Below are 18,620 nucleotides of genomic sequence, written 5' to 3' on the forward strand. Positions count from 1 at the left end.
AAACAAAACCTAATTTTTCCCTTCTCTTACCCATTCTTACTCCTCTTCAATATTTTTCCTCTTTCTAAGATTCCTTTTTTGTTTGAGAAGCTTAATATTTGGCTGCCTTCTGAAGAAATGGGTATAGTGACAGATGAAAGACTTGTATTCATCGTCTAATTCAGAGTAAGGGGAAAAATCGACTGCTGTGCATTTAAGATTCTAACAACCTTGCAATTTTGTATGGTCGTTTCCCCCACCCGTTCTTTTGAAGAAATCTGCTTTTATTCTGCTAATAACTAACCACAGTTGCAGCAGCATGGATCCGATTAGCAGTTCTTATGATACAAAGGGGAGAAGAAAAAAAGCTGGGAACGGGGTTGCCAATTTGTCCACCTGGGCCCCCAGGAGAAAGATTAGCCGAGGCGCCTGCCGGCTCCCTTTCTTCCACTTGATGGCTGCTCTATGCTGCCGGATAGAGACAGGCCTTTTTCAAGCCAAGGCACTTTCCTTTAATAAAAGTTTCACTCGCCTCCATCCTCTCTTGTCACCAGTTCCTCGTTCTGGGTTGCAACGCTTCGTGACAACTCTGCCTGTAAACATGGGTGGCTGCCTACGAAAGGCGCCACACGCGGATGCTCACTCCCTTGGAGTCGTTTTGCATCTAAAAGAGAATATATCATGTGAACACTTGCTATGCCCTACGGGTATGAGGGACCGTGTTTTCCAGACCAAAAGGTGGTGGCACACGTGGCCAGCCAACGGGCATCTTTACGCTGCTTCTGGATGTGAGAAGGCAGAGGGAAAAAATACAGAGTTTGGGAATTGAATATTGGAATCTGAGGAGAATAACACAGAACCTATAACACTGAGACCAACAGATAAAACACTGGTACTATATATAGGTGGCATGGTTTCTGTAAATTCTCCATTTAGATATAGAATTAAGTGTCCATTTATGTACTAAAATGATGCGCTTTTTTTTAAGAGTTTAAAAATTCACTGCATTTGTGATTACACTAAGTAATGACAGCTTCTTTTCATGATAAAACTTAAAATCCTTGGTATAAAACTACATTAAAAGTAAAGCAGCAGACAGCTAAAAGCACTATTCTGAAAAACTTAAAACAAAAACCAAAAAAACCCCAAGGCTTCTGAGTGAAATCTCCGGGATCTAAGGGGTATACATCAGTACCTCGTAATGTATTTTTAACAGAAATCAGCACCTGCTTAACTTGCTTCGATATGACAATTCACAGCATGACATGTTAATACATTTGGGTGTTTAAATAAGTGCTTTTTCAAGAGATAAAGAGTCGCACAATGAAACCCGGATTAATCAATAACCAAACTCCTTTTTAACAGTGCTGGGCTTGGGAGGTTGCTGGGGGTTGAGGGAGAGCTGACCTCTCCAGCATGAGGCTAAAACTGCGGGGCCCAGGTGGGAGGCAGCGGACACCCTCAGGGACCTGCAGCTCAGGAGTGAACTCTGACAGAAGCAGTGCCAGCCTGGGCATGGCGAAGCTCTGCATGTTGAGTGCCAGGGGACAGGAGGGCTGTGCAGGCCACGGAACCTCTGACTGCAGCAATGTGGAGAGGAAGGTTCTTGAGCACGACCTCAAGAATTCATCACTCCTTTCAGACTGGACTCAATATTTGGCAAGCACACTTGTGAAAGGTATCTGTCACAATGGAGTCGCTTTCAGGACGGAGGAAAAAAGAATGATCCCATAGAGGGTGAAATGCAAAGGCAGAAAGACGGCTCCAAGCCCACAGGAGAAAGGATATGTAAGTCACCAATTTCCGAACTCTTTTCTCTTGGATTCCCATTTTTCTAAGAGAACTGTGAGCTTTTTAATTTGGCCCACGTGTACTGAACAGCGCTACTTGCCAGGCAATGTTCTTAGCACTGGGGACAAAAAGAAGAAAGAGACTCTCAGCCCGCCAGGGGCTCAGGCAGCTGGGGCAGCCCGAGGGAGAGCTGAACTCCAGGCCTGCAGGGGTCAGCAAGGACTTCCTGAAGGGAAAGGCTGTTTAGTGGGGTCTTGATGCATAAGTAGGAGTTTGCTGGGCTGCATAAAGGGTGGGATGGACATTCCAGGCAGAAAGGATAGATATCATTATTCTTTCATGCAGCTCTAGGGGCAAAGATCTGATACAAAATCACGGTTAGTGGTATAGAAACAGGGAATTCTGAACTAGTTCTTCCAGCTGCTTCTAAGAAAAAGCAACGAGGCCACATTAAAAACAAGCAGCAAAAATATATATACACTGGGGTTTGGCTCTCTTAAAATATGATGCTTTTTTGCCTTTTTTCAAGTAGAATTTAAATGACATGATCCCTGGACTTCACGTGAAATGAACTTAAAGTAACAATTGTGAAATAAGGGAGTCTACTGGTAGCTGAATTGGACTTTAGAATAACAGTAATTTTGTACAATACTTTTTTCTGTGATGTTACTTTCAACTGAACCAAATCTAGCTCTAGAAAGGTCAGGAAAAAAAAAAACAAAAAACAAAAAACAAAACACCAGGCACTAGGCCGCTCTTAAAAAATGAGCTAAACTTTATCCCTAAACTTTTCTGTGAGAAATAGATGTGCTCATAACTGGGAATCAAGCCTCCTTCTGGAACACTGGGCAAGTGCGAAGCTGCCTTGGACACAGGTGCTCTCTTCCATATTCTAGAAAACATTTCTTCTTCCATTTCTTTTTTTACAGTCTCTACATTTTGGGGTACCCCGAGGTTGCCTCAGAATTCTTCTCGCAGTGATTCTCAGCCATGGCAGCACATAATCACCACCTGGAGAGCTTTAAAAAAGTACTGATGGAATACGCTGCGTCAGACCAATGAGGTCAGCATCTCGGGCTGGGCCGGCATCAGGCTTTCCCAGGTGTGCTGTGTGGCATGTGCTGCTGTCCGCTGACCTTCACTCATTCTCTAGGTCAGGACTTCCCAGGCCAGTAGCTTCAGCAGAGCTGAAATGCTCTGGAAATGCAAGTTTCCGGGCTCCACCCCACGACTACTGAATCACAAGCCCTCCAGGTGATGCTGAGGCAGGCTGGGTGCCCAGGGGACCTCATCCTGAACCCTAAAGCCTCACAAACTTATTTTTCCAACCAAAATCCTGCCTGAGTCCTTGTCAAAACCTCCCTTAGGATGCCCAGTGGGAATCTCGAATACAGTGTGTTTAAACCAAACTCTTGATTCCCCATCAAAAACGTGCTCCTCTGTCTTCTATACAGAACCACCATTTTACTAATTCCTTCAGCCAAACACCTTCTGCTGCTACCCCTGTCATGTGTGCATCCAAGTGGCAATCAACCCTCCCCTCGGCTACTGCAGGAGCCTCCGGTGTCCCCACTTCCCCCTTCCCCTGAAGCATACTGTCCACTTAGCAGCCACTGTGAGCCTCCTAAACCCTCAACAGGATCATGCTATTCCCTGCCTTCCCAGCCTTCCAGAAGGTTCACATCACACTTAAACTCCTAAATCACAATCATAACCTACAAAGCCGTTAGCTCCTCTCTAATCTAAGTGCCCACCCTTTCTGCTCCTTCGCCCGTGACCACCATGCTTCAGCTACACTGACTTCCTGGTGTTTGCCGCCCGGCACACTAGCACAAGACTAACTCAGGGCCTTTGGGTTTGCTCCTCTCCCTGTCTGGATATTCTTTCTCAGATGCTCACATGGCTTGCCGCTGCTTTTCCCTCACTTCTCTTGTTCAAGTATCAACTTCTAAGAGAGACATCTTCCCTAACTAGCCACTGCTATCTAAAGAAGTCACTCGATTTTCTCCCGACTAACTGACAATAAAGTATGTAGTCCTTTTTTACGTATTTCCTGTCTTTCCCACTAGAATTTAAGTTTCATGAGGACAGGACCTTTTACAGTTTATGTTCAGTGCATTTACACTTCCTATGCCTGCAGCATAGCATACACTCAGTGCTTCGCTGAATTCATGACAGAAGAGGATGATAAAATAATAAAGGAAGGAAAATGAACAATTGAGCTAGTTGGTGTCCACAGGGTGCATCCAGCAGCCAAAATGCAACACGCCACCTTTCTAAACCATCAAATGAAGTAATATATTTGGCATCCTCAGCAAGGTCACGCTCTTGGCATTCAGTTTTATGCATTTAATGCAGTTTGCAAGTACAAACTCCTATGTCACTTTCTATTTGGAAGGGAGAATATCAACATTAACAATTCCTGGTTATATCATTTATAAACATGCAGATGTGGATTATGAAAGATTAATGCATTTTAGGATTGGTGAAGGCATTCCGTTTGTCTCATGCCGAAACCAATTTTGTTCTTCATTAGTCAGTGACAACCCATATCACCCTGTTATGGAACAGAAATCAAAGGTGCAAGCGTGTGAATTGAGAATAAGTGAAGAAACTGATTAGTAAGAGTCTTAACGGCTATAATCAATCAACACATCATAATAATGCTGGCTCCAGGGTTATCAGGAGATTGGGAAAGAAGCCTAACACTGTCTATAAAATGGATTTGTTCCTTCCACAATGGGTACTTATTCTCTTCTAGGAAACACGGTGATATACCAGAAGTTTGTGAAATCAACTTTAGGGGCATCTTGACTCCAAGTACTATGCATTTTACCACCATTTTCCAAAATGTACTCAAGTGATTTTTGAAACTTTTTACCTCTAGGCTAAAATTAGTTCATAAAAGCTTTCGTACCCCTCCACTCTGCATCCTCCTCCTCAGTGAAGGCAGAAGGCAGCAGGTCAATGCCAACAGCATTTCCGCAGAGGCAGCACACGCAGAGTCCAGATGCAGTGACACTCAGCTGAGCACAGGTTCAGAGCAGGGACAGCCTACTCGGCTCAGGAGTGAGAACAAACAGAGAACAAGGTGTCTGAAGTGCTTCTCCAGCGAACAATGCAAAACAGTAGTGGAGAAGTGGGAGTGGACCGTCAGACCAACCATGAAAACACATGAGTCATGGCTGAGATTGCCGAGCAAGAGAAAGGCATGTAATATTGCCATGGTGACACAGGCTTTCTTGTATTTTCATACACAGAAGAATACAGAAAAGGAATGGATATTAATCAGAGAATTTATACTGAATTACCCAACTTTTTTTTAATTAAGAGAGGGAGCAAAACTAAGTAAGAATGTGTATTTGGAGAAATTTCTAGTTTTTTTTTTTTGAGACAGGGTCTCGCTTTGGCGCCAGGCGCCAGGCTGGAGTGCAGTGGCGCGATCTCGGCTCACCGCAATCTCCGCCTCCCCGGTTCAAGCAATTCTGCCTCAGCCTCCCGGGTAGCTGGGACTACAGGCACACGTTAACACGCCCAGCTAATTTTTCTGTTTTTTTAGTAGAGATGGGGTTCCACCAAATTGGCCAGGATGGTCTTGATCTGTTGACCTTGTGATCCGCCCGTCGCGGCCTCCCAAAGTGCTGGGATTACAGGCGTGAGCCACCATGCCTGGCCAGTATTTTTTTATTTCTGAACATGGGAGAAAGAAGGGGGAAAGGCTTAATCAATTTGTAGTTCGTTGGAATGAAAGATTGAAAAGATTTTTGCTGCTGAAGAAAAGGATACTCATTCCCCATCTATCAGAATACATGATTTGGAAACATGGTGATATACCAGAAGTCTGTGAAATCAACTTTAGGGTCATCTTGACTCTAAGTACTATGCATTTCTTCTGGAGTGACGTCTGAAGGAGAAGAGTAGCTCAGAACAATGGGACGGTTCTTCAAATGCAAGGCCCGGCCGCCAAACGGCAATGAGGAATCTGGTCTTTACAAACAGCGCTGACAATACTCATGACCCATGGACTCGCTGAGTGTCCATAACCAGGATCTTGGCCTAAATTTTAAAGCCACTATCTTAAAGTGGGAGGTTCTATATCATACTACCAATAACTAAGCCATATAGAGATGCAGCCCCATCTCTCAAAAAGACAAAATAGACAATTTGCTTTCTTCACTATTGCTAAGCAGCATTTGGAAGGGAATGGAAATAGTTTTGTATAACACCCAAATATTTTACTTTGTCAGGGAGAAAAAATGACTGGCGTAAGTTCTCTTTGTAGAACTGCTGAATTGGTTTTCCGTGCTGCCACAGATTAAAAACATGGGAAATATCAACAGCATTTTGTGTTAATTTTTTTTTCCTTCTCAGCTCGCCAATAAGCAGCATGCATCTTTCTTGCAACAAGCTGTTACAGGGTTTCCACCTCCAGAGAAGCCAAAAAGAACATTCGACAGTTATTTTAAAATAAGATTATTAGGTAAGGTGATTATGCAGACTTTGAAATAAAAAATGTGTCAGTATGCGAAATGCCATTTTAGAGGGTCTACGGCTAATGTTATGAACGGACACTGGCTAAGAGCCATTTACGCAGAGAAATAAACTCATGCTTTTTACCTGGAGTTTTATTAGGGCCAAATGAAAAAGTAGAACGTTTATTTACTTAAGATGGGCTTGGGCCCTAAGAGAGCTAAAACTCCAGGGAAAACGGGTGAAATGAAAGAGACGCTGGCTTGCATCCTCTGTCGTCCATCTGAGAGGCACTAATCTTGACAAATGAGACCAAGAGCTATCATTTCCTCTCACTGGAATCCTTCCTGTTCACTCTGGCCTATGACTAACTCCTAACTGAGATTCATTTTTCTCTTTCCCATTATAGCATCCTTCCAGATTCTGCTTGTTTGAATGTCAAATTAAGCAAGAAAATTAGTTTTTTGACCAGAATATCTTCTTGTTTGTATCTGCAGCTATATAGGCTTGCAGAGAAATCTACTTGCTGACGGGGTAGGACTGGGTGAGCGCGTACACAGAAGAGCTCTAAATATACCCCGGTGCTGCCAGAGTTCTTTTCCATATTTAATCGAATACGGGGCGCCCTTTCTAGAACTCATGCTTTTTGTGTCTGAGATTTTTCTGAGGTGCACAGATTCATCATGCTGGTTGGTATGCTGGAGACATCTCTCACCATCTAGGGATGGCCAGGGTAAAGCGGCGGAGAGCCAGGCTCCACTATGAAGGAGCTGGAGCTTTGTGGCGTAGGAGGATGAGCTCTGGCCAACCCACTTTTTAGGGCTCGACACACCTGTGATCCTTTTCAAAGGACAGAGACTGAAGTTGTTCGCTGGGTAAGAGCTCACATTAGCAGAGGGGTGCGGGGTACCACATGCTGTGCGCTGTTGTGGGGCTCCTGGAGGCAGCTACCCCAGCGGGAGGCACCTGTGCAGAGGTGATCACTGGGGTAGTGGGGAGCGCGGCGGGCTGGAGAGGGAGGAGGTGAGGGGAGGTAGCAGTAGAAAAAGACGGGAGCTGGGAAGGCGGCTCCTGGAAGGCGAGTGAGATTCCTTCCGACCCAGGCCTCCTGGCTTCACAGTCTGAGCTCTGAAGCTGCCTTGACCCATCCCTCACACCCAGCCAGCCAGCGGGCAGTGTGCTGAGAGGCCAGGCGGCTGGTGAGCAGCCCCAAACAGCAAAGCATGAAATGTCAAAATAAAGGGGGTTCTACTTTCTTACTTGATGCAACTCTATTTTGTTTGTTTCTATGATAGCTAGGATGAGGTGGCCTTTAATTAGTCTCACCTAGTACCAGGCAAGAAGAACAACAGCCATGATATAAACAGCTACTCATTATGTGCTAGCATGAAGACCTAATTTTGTATTTTTGATCCTAATCTCTTATGATCGGTGGCCTTCTACTGCCAGATCAAAGTGACTTAACTCTACTTACAGTGGACTTGGTACAAATACCAAACGCCTAATGCCAAAAAAAGAATGGGGAAAAGTCTATTCAGGAATTTTCAGTTACTGCCCTTAGATCTTCATTAATAAAACAGATGAACTTAGTTTTATAAACAAGAGTGCCAGCCAGGCTGTGAACAGTTAACACCTACCCTGATGGCGTGCTCCCTCTCCTCAATATTTAAACACTGTCGCTGCTTACAGCACACGGAGGAAAAGCTGACAGAAGCCTTTGGCCAATAAAATGAAAAATTTTAAAGTTTGGCTTATTTACATTTTTGCTTTGTTAGTAAACTGCAATGGCTGGCTCTGGAGGCAAGACGAGTGAAATTAACATCCGCAGAATTTTCTGGCAACAGCAGTGCATTCAGATGCTGTGCTGAGTCAGCTTCCACCATGCATTAGGGGTAATCAGGCCCAGCGTAAGACCGAAGGCCTGTTCAATACATCCAAAACCCAGCAGCCTTCCTTACAGCAAAGGGAAAAACGCTAGGATGTAACCCGAGAAGCAGCGTTTAAGTGCAACGTGATGGGATCATTTACTAAAATACCAGCATAACGTCCAATATCACATATTTCAGAATTAACTGTACCTGACATTACATCTGCTTAATTTAAATATACACTATAGGAATACACACTGCCTATTACAGAGATGGAGCTATTTCATTTCTGTCTCTAAATATAAATACATCAGTATGAAGGAGAGAGAGAATAAGAAAAAAACAAGGAAATTTATAATGGTTCTGAAGGGAACATATAGCGTCTGTGTTTCTGTTCTCAAATGCTTGTTTAGATTCAATAAGCAGGTCTGAATTCTTTACCTTCTAACTATAGAGAGCTGCAAAAACAAAAAGAATGTGCAAGCAAAAAGAGAGAATCCATGTGGCTACCTAACATAAAAAAATCTCCGTCCTGCTTCTCCAAAGAGTGCAGGCGGAAGAGCCCTGCTGAGTCAGGGGTGCGGCACGCAGTGTGGTACCAGGGTATCATGGTAGTGGTTCCCATGATACTCACAATGTTTGTGAGGCAGCAAGATAGGAGGGCAAATCTGCAGTGGGTGGAGGAACATTTTAACAGGCAAGAAACACAATCAGCCATTTGGGATGCTTTACTGGGGTTTGTTTATCTACCTCTGTGATACTTCTCATTAGCTGTCAATTACATTTAGCAGGGTAGAGATGGAGAAAAATGATTGTTCTTTTTCAACAAATCCTAGGAGAGCAACATCAGGAAGAGCCCCCTGCAACATTTTGGCTTCACTTCATCCCAGCTATCAGCTACATAACAGCTGCACATTTTACAATGACTTGCTAGAGAGACAGTGATTGAAAGAGCCAGTCTGTGAGACACGAAGAGGAGGTGGTGAGATACAGGAGGAGATAACAGGAGAGAACAGGGGTCAGACACAAGTCAGTGTGGAGAATGAGAGGAAGGAAGCGGGGAGGAAGAAAACAAAAGGTTACATGTATAAAAATAAAGGGAAATTCCTAACAGATACTCAGCAGTTTCAGTATCATGCCCGGGAGAGCACACCATCTCTGCATGACATGCGCAGTTCACTGGCAGACCCAGAACCAAAGGAAGGTGGACTGTGTATGAGCTTGGGATCTAATGTATAGATCCACGCAATTTAAATACGGGAGAAGGAGGAGGGAAATGGGCCTAATTATTCTCTAAAGGAAGGTGTATTTGCATTTAGGTAAAAGTAAATATGAAACAAAAAGCAGAGACCAGCTTTATGATCAACTCAAAATGTGGTTTTATTACCTATGACCAAGTTCACAGAAATACATAACATAATCCATGTCGGATAACTCAATATATTTAATATTTCTCAGAGAATAAGGATATGAATCTTAGGGAAATGATTTAAAAAATTAAACAGGACAGGGTGCCTAGGTGGAAAGAAATGGAAATAGAAGACGATCTTTTTTTTTCCCAACAAAAACCTGTCATGAGTTTTGAATAAATTCCATTAAAACAGCTGCATATAAAATGTTTGACAAACAGTTATCAAAAAAACTGACATGTGAGTGCCCCTAGGCTTAGCTGTGGGAACAGAGAAAAGAGAAATGGGTAATACCGGGACTCAAGCCACGGACTATTCCCCCAAGGTCTAGGACAAGGTGGCTGAGAGTAACTTGGATCCTCTGCATGAATGAGAAAATGGTGCCCCTTCCCACAGAGGGCAGGTCAACCCCATTCAGACCCCGTGCAATGAGCAACCTGTTGAAGTGTGTACGGGCGGGGGCCACTGAGCAAAAAGAGCTGCTCACAGTTAGCTGATTGGCCTCCGTGCAGACAAAAAGAGGGAAAATCATCCAGGAATTCATCCTGCACCCACTGTTAACTTTTCTGTGTAGCAGGCAGGCTGTCTAGCATTAATCAATCTGCCTACGATCTGAGTGAAGCGGGGTGAAGTGTCCAGCTCAAATTTTCATGTGTAGAGACACCAGTAAAAACTCTGTTAATCTCTGGGGTACAGTCATTTCTATCTCTTATTTTCTGGTCTTCACCTTAACCTTCTCAGACCCAACCCCCAAGAAGAGCAACATGGACCTTTTTATTTTTTTTTTCCTAGAAGAAAGAACTGAGTTCAACTTTGTGAAAATGCATTATGCTTCCATGGCTAGCTCTGGCAGTCCTACTAAACTACCTCCGCAAACACAAGTCACCACAGGGGACATACATGTCTTCTGAATTGCGTAAAAACACCACTGGCTTAAGAACCAGAAGACCTGCTGCCTAAATCAGCTGTACAGCTCTGGACAGTAATTGTCGCAGACAGGTCCCCAGGTCTCAGTTTGAATAAGATCCATAATGGAGAATGTAACAATTGCAAGAATCAGCAAGCACTGGGTGTTCACCATGTATCTCATGTGCAGTGACACGTTTCATCTCTGCATTTCCCCTATGAGGTGGGGTTATCATCTATACAGATGCAGAAACTGAGGCACAGAAAGGCTTAGAAGCTTCTTCAAGGTTATGTGGCTAGTATCAGACAATTATGAAAGTCCATTCAGTTCAAATGTTTGTAATTCCACTTGGGAGAAAGGCGAATGCCCAAATTGCTTATCAGATTTTCTAAGAGGCGACTCCATGGAGAATACACTAAGAAATGTTCTACTTGTCATATTTATATAATCTGATCCCACGTAGCTTCACACTTAGCAAAGACAGCTAAGAATTTACTTGAAGAATATGCCACCAAAAAAAGGTGGAGCTTTTGCTGCCTAATTTCTTCCCGGTACTAAATGTCATTGACTAGCTTTACCAAGCATCATATAGATGTTGGCTACAGAGGGGCTGACTTGTAAAAGAACAGTGAAGCAATATGGCGGTTAGCGTTTCTGACACAAGTTTAAAAAACAAACTGTACACTTTAAATGACATATCCAAGAAAGTGGAAAGTTTTCTATGAAAAAAGGAATTAGCAGGCAGAAATGGTAGTAAGGTCCTTGTTCTCTCTGCCTGCACACATCTGCAGTTACTGTGAAGAATGACCATCCTTCATCAATGATAGGCTGGATAAAGAAAATATGGCACATATATACCGTGGAATACTATGCAGCCATAAAAAAGGATGAGTTCATATCCTGTGCAGGGACATGGATGAAGCTGGAAACCATCATTCTCAGCAAACTGACACAAACACAGAAAACCAAACACCTCATGTTCTCACTCCTAAGTGGGTGTTGAACAATGAGAACACATGGACACAGGGAAGGGAACATCACACACCTGGGCCTGTTGGGGGTGGTGGGGAGCTAGGGGAGGGATAGCAGGGAGTGGGAGGGGTAGGGGAGGGATAGCATTAGGAGAAATACTAACGCAGATGACAGGGGGATGGATGCAGCAAACCACCATAGCACATGTGTACCTGTGTAACAAACCTGCATGTTTTGCACATGTATCCCAGAACTTAAAGTATAAAAATTAAACTAAATTAAAAAATAAAAAAAGGATGGGCATCCTTTGTGATGGTGTATAGCCCACTTACCAGCTTTTACCCTGTGCAAACCAACTAAATCACAGACTCTGAGGCCAGTTAAATTTGCTGAGCCACCTTCTCTGTAAAATACTATATAATTTAATATGATACCATACCCACGATCACATGCCCAAATTAGCTCTTCTGTTCAGTTTTATGTTCTTTATCGCATCAAAATCAAAACAATGAAAATACAAGTTTAGAAATCCCCATTTGAAATGACAGACATGTATGACAATCTTCAGATAGTTAACTACTCATCAGGAACTTAAAATTTAAATTGATCATATCTTTATACATCAAGAAAGTTTTCATTTGGGTTTTTACAAAAAGCCCTTCTGACTCAATTTAGAATGAAAGAGTGAGCTCTTTGAATAATGCAGTTTTACATATAACTTTACAACATTTAGGTAGGTGACACCTTACAAACCATCTCAACATCAAAAACTGTCTTAAAAATTCTGGACTATAGAGAATTCACAGCTTTAAAAAGTCGAAAGCAGCAGATAAGTCCAGGTTTTATCATAACCACTATGAGGACAAATATTTTTGAAAGAAAGGTAACATCAAAATGCCTTAATCAAAATGCACTGAGTGTACACCTATGTCAAATTACAGATGAATCTTAGAAACATAACGTTTAGTTTACAAAACCAAATTGTAGCATACACTATGAGTGGGGTGATCACATTATCTGATCTGCCCAAGACCTTCTGGTTTATGCTTCTGTCCTACTGTAACTGTTAATAGCAGCCCTTTGCATGCACAAAAGTGTCTCAACTTGGATGATAAATTATAGTCATTCCAAATATAATACATTTCTATAAAGCTAAAAACTAAATAAAACTAACAAATAAATACTCTATGAATGTTTGTAATAAAATTCTTACAAAAAAACTCCCAAAAACCAAAAAACCAAAAGAACAATTTTTTAAAAAAGGTTCAAAGGATATTTGAAGCAAGGGAGAGGTATAGAGCTTGAGATCAGGAAGGAATAAACAGGTAGATACAACAGCACTGAATGTACAGGTAGATACTACAATTCTTAAACCGGATGGTGAGTTCATGAATATTCATTTGATAGCTATGTTTTATAATTAGTGTGCTATATATGTTCTTTTATTTAGAGACAGGTGTGTGTAACATTCTAAACATTCCACAGTACGCTATTTTTTTTTTTTTTTTATAATGTAAGAGGTAAAATGTTAAAAAGCACTGAAACGAACACCCATGATTTTGGAAGGATACAATAAATGATCTGGTTTGGTGATAAAGGAAAGCTAGCTGCGTAGTAGACTTGAATGGATGAAGTCTGATATAAGAAATCTGGATGAGGATGAAGTAACTGACAAACAACCAAATAAATAAATAGCCTCAAGAACATAAAAAGAAAGCAGAGGAGAGACAGGATGCGTAACTGAAATAACTGAACACGGAGTTAACCAGCACATGGACGCCCTGTATCAAACAGAAGGCATGAGTTTGTATCAGTAAGAATGCCTCAACATGCGCTGGAAGTAACCACTGTCTGCATGTGATCAGACACTGGTAAGTACAGACCGTAGAAATGTTCTAGAAAATAAATGCTGTGGCAAGTATCAAATAAAAACACACAAACGTAAGGCCAATCCTCATCCACGATCTCACTTCCGTGGCACTCATCAACAGAAAATCTGATGTAACAGAATCATTACAAAACACACGCTAAGAGGATACATAATATCCTGCTTCTGGCACAAGTTAAGGTAAATATACAAATTGAAAATGAAGTAATTGGTCATTTTCTGAAAAGGGAAGTTATATTTACCTGTTGAGTATCTTTAGGAACTGGGACTCTTGTATGCCTTGGTGAGAATTCAGTTAAACTCTTAATAGGTGGTCACTAGGTTTTTAAATAGTAAGGTAATGAAATGTGAGGTGCTGTTGATGAACGTGAGATCTGTCTTTATCACAGAGCAAAATGATAATTATTAGGAAAGTAAATACCTGGGATACTTGCAGGAGAGATTGGGCCAGATCGAGACTGGTTGCTTCCTACAGGAGAGCCGACAGGAGAGGGAGACGGGCCCCCCGGGATGCTGGAGAGATGAGGAGATGCATGTGGGGAGAAAGGTGACTGCGCCGGGTTGCTCTGATCCCCTTGGCTGCTCGTGGACCCGGATGCGCTGACTGCTGAGCTCAAAGTTGCTTCTGTTCCCGTGGGGAGGTCATCAATGGAGCCAGACAGATCCTAAGAAAGGAAAAGATGTATTTATAGAGTGACATGTTTGGATATGAATATCTCATCAAAAGGCGACTTGGAAATCATAATGATGTCCCCTTCAGAGATGAAGGTTTTCTGGGTAACACCCAAAATTCAAAGCATGGCCACTTTTTATTGGAAGATTTTAATGAGGTTGTAAGTTGAACCAATAAGATCTTGCCTCTCTCCTAAAAAATGAGTAAGGTTGTACTCCTTGATGAAACTGTCCTCATACAGTTTGTCCTTCAGCTGTCAGCGCTGAGTCCATTAGACCTGTTCAAAGTGCCACAAAAGACAGCACTCTTCCTGGTGACTTACCACAGGAATGGAATGCCTGATTCTTCAATGATCACTTCATAAAGTAAAAAAACTATAGGCTTTGAGTCCTTTTATTGAGAATTTGACATTGGTGGACTACTTGAATTTCAAACTACGATATGCTAATGTAATAGCAGTCACAATTTTGACCAAACTTCGTGATGATAATTTTTTTTTTTTTTTGAGATGAAGTCTCATTCTTGTCGCCCCGGCTGGAGTGAAGTGGTGTAATCTCAGCTCACTGCAACCTCTGCCTTCCAGGTTCAAGTGATTCTCCTGCCTAGACTCTTGGGTAGGTGGAATTACAGGCGCTTGCCACCATGCCCAGCTAATTTTTGTATTTTTAAGAGAGACGGGGTTTCACCACGTTGGCCAGGCTGGTCTCAAACTCCTGACCTCAGGCGATCTGCCTGCCTCAGCCTCCCAGAGTGCTGGGATTACAGTTGGGAGGCACCGTGCCCAGCCGATAAATTCTTACATCTTAAGTAACTATAAAGTGTCATTAAAAGAAAACAGTAATGTGTGTATTTATATATGATATTGGGAAAATAAATCTCTTTGAAGTTATGTTGGCATAAATGAGTCCTAATGTTATACCTTACTTTTTAATGCCAAAATTTACGCTGTCCATGCCATCTATATTTTATCACCGTACTCTCTGAGGCAGTGATTAAGATCCCCAATGGATACAGATACAAAAAAAATGGAAGCTCAGAGAGTGCAAGTTACTGTTGAAGGTTACTTTACTGAGAACAGACTGCAGGTGCTAAAGAGGAAAAGGGGATGATGAGACAGAAAGAGGAAGAAATGGTCTTCTGCTCCCTCAGTAGAAGGGGACTCAGACAGAGGCTTCGCTTCAGCCTGCATCACTGGTGTGCCCCCGCCATGGCTCCCACGGAGGCCCCCATCAGCAGGTGCTCAGTGCATCCCCACCGCAACGCCTGGACTCCCAGATCACCAACTGAGTGAGGTGCCGAATGAGCTCTCAAGGCTGAGTTACAGCATAAAAGATACCTGTCCTTATTACTGAAGACTGCATGCTACAGAATGGAATCAGAAATATCTGGTTACAAGGCATCTTCAATCCTCATAGATCTCCTCCCCTTCTAAATTTTATTAATGTTTAATTTTACCTCACTGCTTACAACTGGGAATTCTGAGACTAGGGCTTTAGAATCTGGTAGAGGAAGATGCTAAGATTCTAAGAATAAACCTAGACCAGAAAGTATGAAAAAAAGCAAGGGCAAGCAGAGTCAGTTACAGCTCTTCAGGGTACCCTGAAATGTCACAAAGCAAACTCAGGATTAGGATCCTAGTGCCCTGGATAGTTTAGTTTATCTACTGATCATCTGTTATAGCATATAATTAACTTCTCTTAAAAAAAAAAATCTAAAGCATAGCTGATAGAACCTAATCAAAAAGAGAAATTCTTTGGAAAAACAAAATGTCTTCTGCTAAGAAAAATAACATCTTTCTAAGTAAAATAGAAAACGTCTTCATTCCACAAAATCTTCAATGACCAATGACTGTGCTTACAAGAAATAACATAACAGGAACAGAACAGACTAAAAATAGCACCCCCAGAAAAAGTTCACCAAATCTCCAAAACAGAAGCCTGGTGTGGTGGCGCAGCCTGTAGTCCCAGCTACTTGGGAGGATGAGGCAGGAGGGTTATTTGAGCCCAGTTCAAGGCTACAGTGAGCTTCAAGTGTACTTGTGAGCAGACACTGCATTCCAGCCTAGGTGACACAGTGAGACCCCTGTCTCAGAAAAAAATCCAAAATAAAATTAAGTAAATTCAATCCAACTTTTAAATTCAAAGATATATAAATATTTACGCTAATCCTTATGATTAGCAAAAAAGTTCAGAGCACATGAGATGCATGATTTTGTACATATTCAGCCGGTGAAAGTTTCTATTTAACTTGACTACTGGGCACAGCGATAGGTGCCTTGACAGAGACCATGAGGTCTGCAAAGTAGAAAATATTTACTCTCTGGCCCTTAAGGGAAAAAGTTTGCTGGCCCCTGATTTAAAGAACCACGTGTACTCACACCATCTCTACTGCCTTTGCCTGTTCCTTGGAGGAAAACAGGAATGAAGACAGGTCTCAGCTGAACTGCACAATAACTTCACCATACACCATGATTGGTACAAGCTTTAACAGGAACAGGAACTTACTCCATTACTACATCCCCCTGAAAAACACCGAGTGACCACTACATATAATCTTACTCTTTCTGAAGGGATCATGCAAACCCGGGATGGGTGATGGCCTCCATATCCGGGCTCTGACAGTACCCACCAAACGCTGATGACTAAGAAACAAGTGGAGGTCAGACAACAGCCAGCTGCCAGGAAATCTGCTTTCCATGTTTCTTTAAAGGAAAAAAAATCTGGTAGATAACTAGATATAAAATCCCACACTACATATGAAGTTAAAACATAGGAAGGACAAATCAGATTTAATTTTTGAAAAATCATCTATCGTAGTTAAGTAATTTTATGCAAATCTCTCATCATAAAAACCGAAATGTTACTTTGAAGTTCTTGTAATTCTCCGCACAACCTACAAGTTCCATCCCGGTTCTCCCTTAAAATTCCATATTATGGTTGAAAAAGTGACGCGGATGGGTGTTAAGAGAGCTTCACGCAAGCTGCAAAGGCATCAAAAACATTTCTGTTATTCAACAAGCTGATCAAGGGAGTATCAAGAGAAAAATATAAAAACGGTGGCATTCTTCGTGTTCACGTGTCATCAGAATTTCAGTGCTGACTAGACCTCAGTGTAACAGAAGAGTAATAAAAAGATATAATTATATTACCATTACACGCTCACGCAACTTTTATATGTAAATTATACCGACATATTCCCGCCCTGCAGATAGTTAGGGTATCTGTATGTAGAGCTATCTTAAAACATGCTAATAAAAGAAGTTCAACAGTGGTTTAAGTATTCAGCCTAGTTAACAAAGAAGCTCTGTAACTAATACTCCTCTAGAGGGCAATTTAGTCGGCAGGGCACCAACTCTATTCTTCTTTTATAAGTACTATCAGATCTATGATGCCTGTAAAGAACAGAGGCCTTACTGCATCTCATTCTAACCAAGGCACCTTCAAGCTACAGTGCTTCCATTTATCTTGCTGGAAAGCTGGCAGGTAAGGTAATTGCAGGCAGTCTCTTTTAAGGGGCTAGAGTCCCCCTGCCCCGTGGCATTCCTTAAATCAGTCCTCCTTTTTTGATGGGGTGACTGGTAAGGCAATGGCTTCATGGGCTCTCATGGATAGTAAAATCACTATTTTGCTATCATAATGTGATCTGGTGAAATCTTGCTATTAAGTTGGGTTTTCGGCACCTGACATCACTCAGAATACTGAATACTTTCTGGCACACCAAAAATAACTTAACTCCTACTATCCATGATTAATTTTTAAAAATCCTTGCCTTCAAAACCAAAACCACGAAGCTGTTTAACTTTAAAGCTTAATTCAAATGACAACTCCCTGCAATGGCTCTCCCTCTGTAACCATCATCCTTCCCCGGTCTCTCTGCCCATGTAAAATTTTCGTTCTAACCCCAGTGACAAGTGCAAGAGATTTTACTGTGCTTACAATGAAATGCCACCCAAAGCAGTAACAATCTTCTCAGACTCTGACAAGAGAAACAGTCACAAATTAACACACAGCACAAATATGTTCGGTTTCTCTATGCTGGGGCAGGCTCGGGGAGGGCAGCGTCAGAAGGAATGAAGATGGGACATCCCACAAAGAAGATGCATGGGAAGGATTTTTAAAGATATGAAGATAAATGAAATAGACATTAAGTATAAAGACTCTCTCATGCCTACACATTGTGTATGATCCTCCCTAAAAATATTTTACATGACTACATTATGACTCACTACATATCAAAAGACATCTTTGGTTTTGATGGTGTTCAGTGTAGCAGAAGTTAGCTTACCAAAGGATAAATTCAGTCAATACTGGTAGTTTTACTTTCTCAAAGAACTGGGAATAAGTCAGAAAATTTTACTCCCTTGCTTAATTAAATAAGTGGGTTTTTTAAAAAGCAAAGGAACTTCAAAATACTCTAAGCTATGGTTCTCAATACAATTAGCTGGTGGTATTAGATCAGCTGCTGATAGAAAGCTGCCAAGCACTGCACACATTTGGGCATCTCTTGCTCAGAAGTACCCCAGGAGAGCATGAGGATAAACATTGAATCAGAAATAGAGAAGATATTTCAATCAATGAGACCAGTTCAGGTCTCTTGTTTGAGGATTTTAATAGGATACAGTTAATGATTTCTCACTGTGACTTCCCATGGGTTTAAAGCACAG

General features: G+C 41.9%; 1 protein-coding gene and 1 long non-coding RNA gene across 7 annotated transcripts in view; one reads left to right on the forward strand and one right to left on the reverse strand.

The window, feature by feature from the left end:
• Positions 1 to 18,620, reverse strand: part of ARID1B (AT-rich interaction domain 1B) — a 436,956-nt gene that overhangs the window by 114,479 nt on the left and 303,857 nt on the right. For all 5 annotated transcript variants that reach the window (XM_032258730.1, XM_032258727.1, XM_032258728.1 and 2 more), the window contains one exon: positions 13,706 to 13,949. In XM_032258730.1, coding sequence (XP_032114621.1) covers positions 13,706 to 13,949 — 244 coding nt within the window. The remainder of the gene's footprint in view (positions 1 to 13,705; positions 13,950 to 18,620) is intronic.
• Positions 1,381 to 9,201, forward strand: LOC116536880. 2 transcript variants are annotated; one of them, XR_004262844.1, is made up of 3 exons: positions 1,381 to 4,590; positions 5,648 to 7,115; positions 8,945 to 9,201. It is a non-coding gene; the product is annotated as an uncharacterized LOC116536880 (long non-coding RNA). The 2 variants fall into 2 exon arrangements; XR_004262843.1 differs by lacking the exon at positions 8,945 to 9,201 and having other exon boundaries at positions 5,648 to 7,977.

This window comes from Sapajus apella, unplaced genomic scaffold (assembly GCF_009761245.1).
Source record: "Sapajus apella isolate SASKATOON/1434 unplaced genomic scaffold, GSC_monkey_1.0 scaffold105, whole genome shotgun sequence".
Classification (NCBI taxonomy): Eukaryota; Metazoa; Chordata; class Mammalia; order Primates; family Cebidae; genus Sapajus; species Sapajus apella.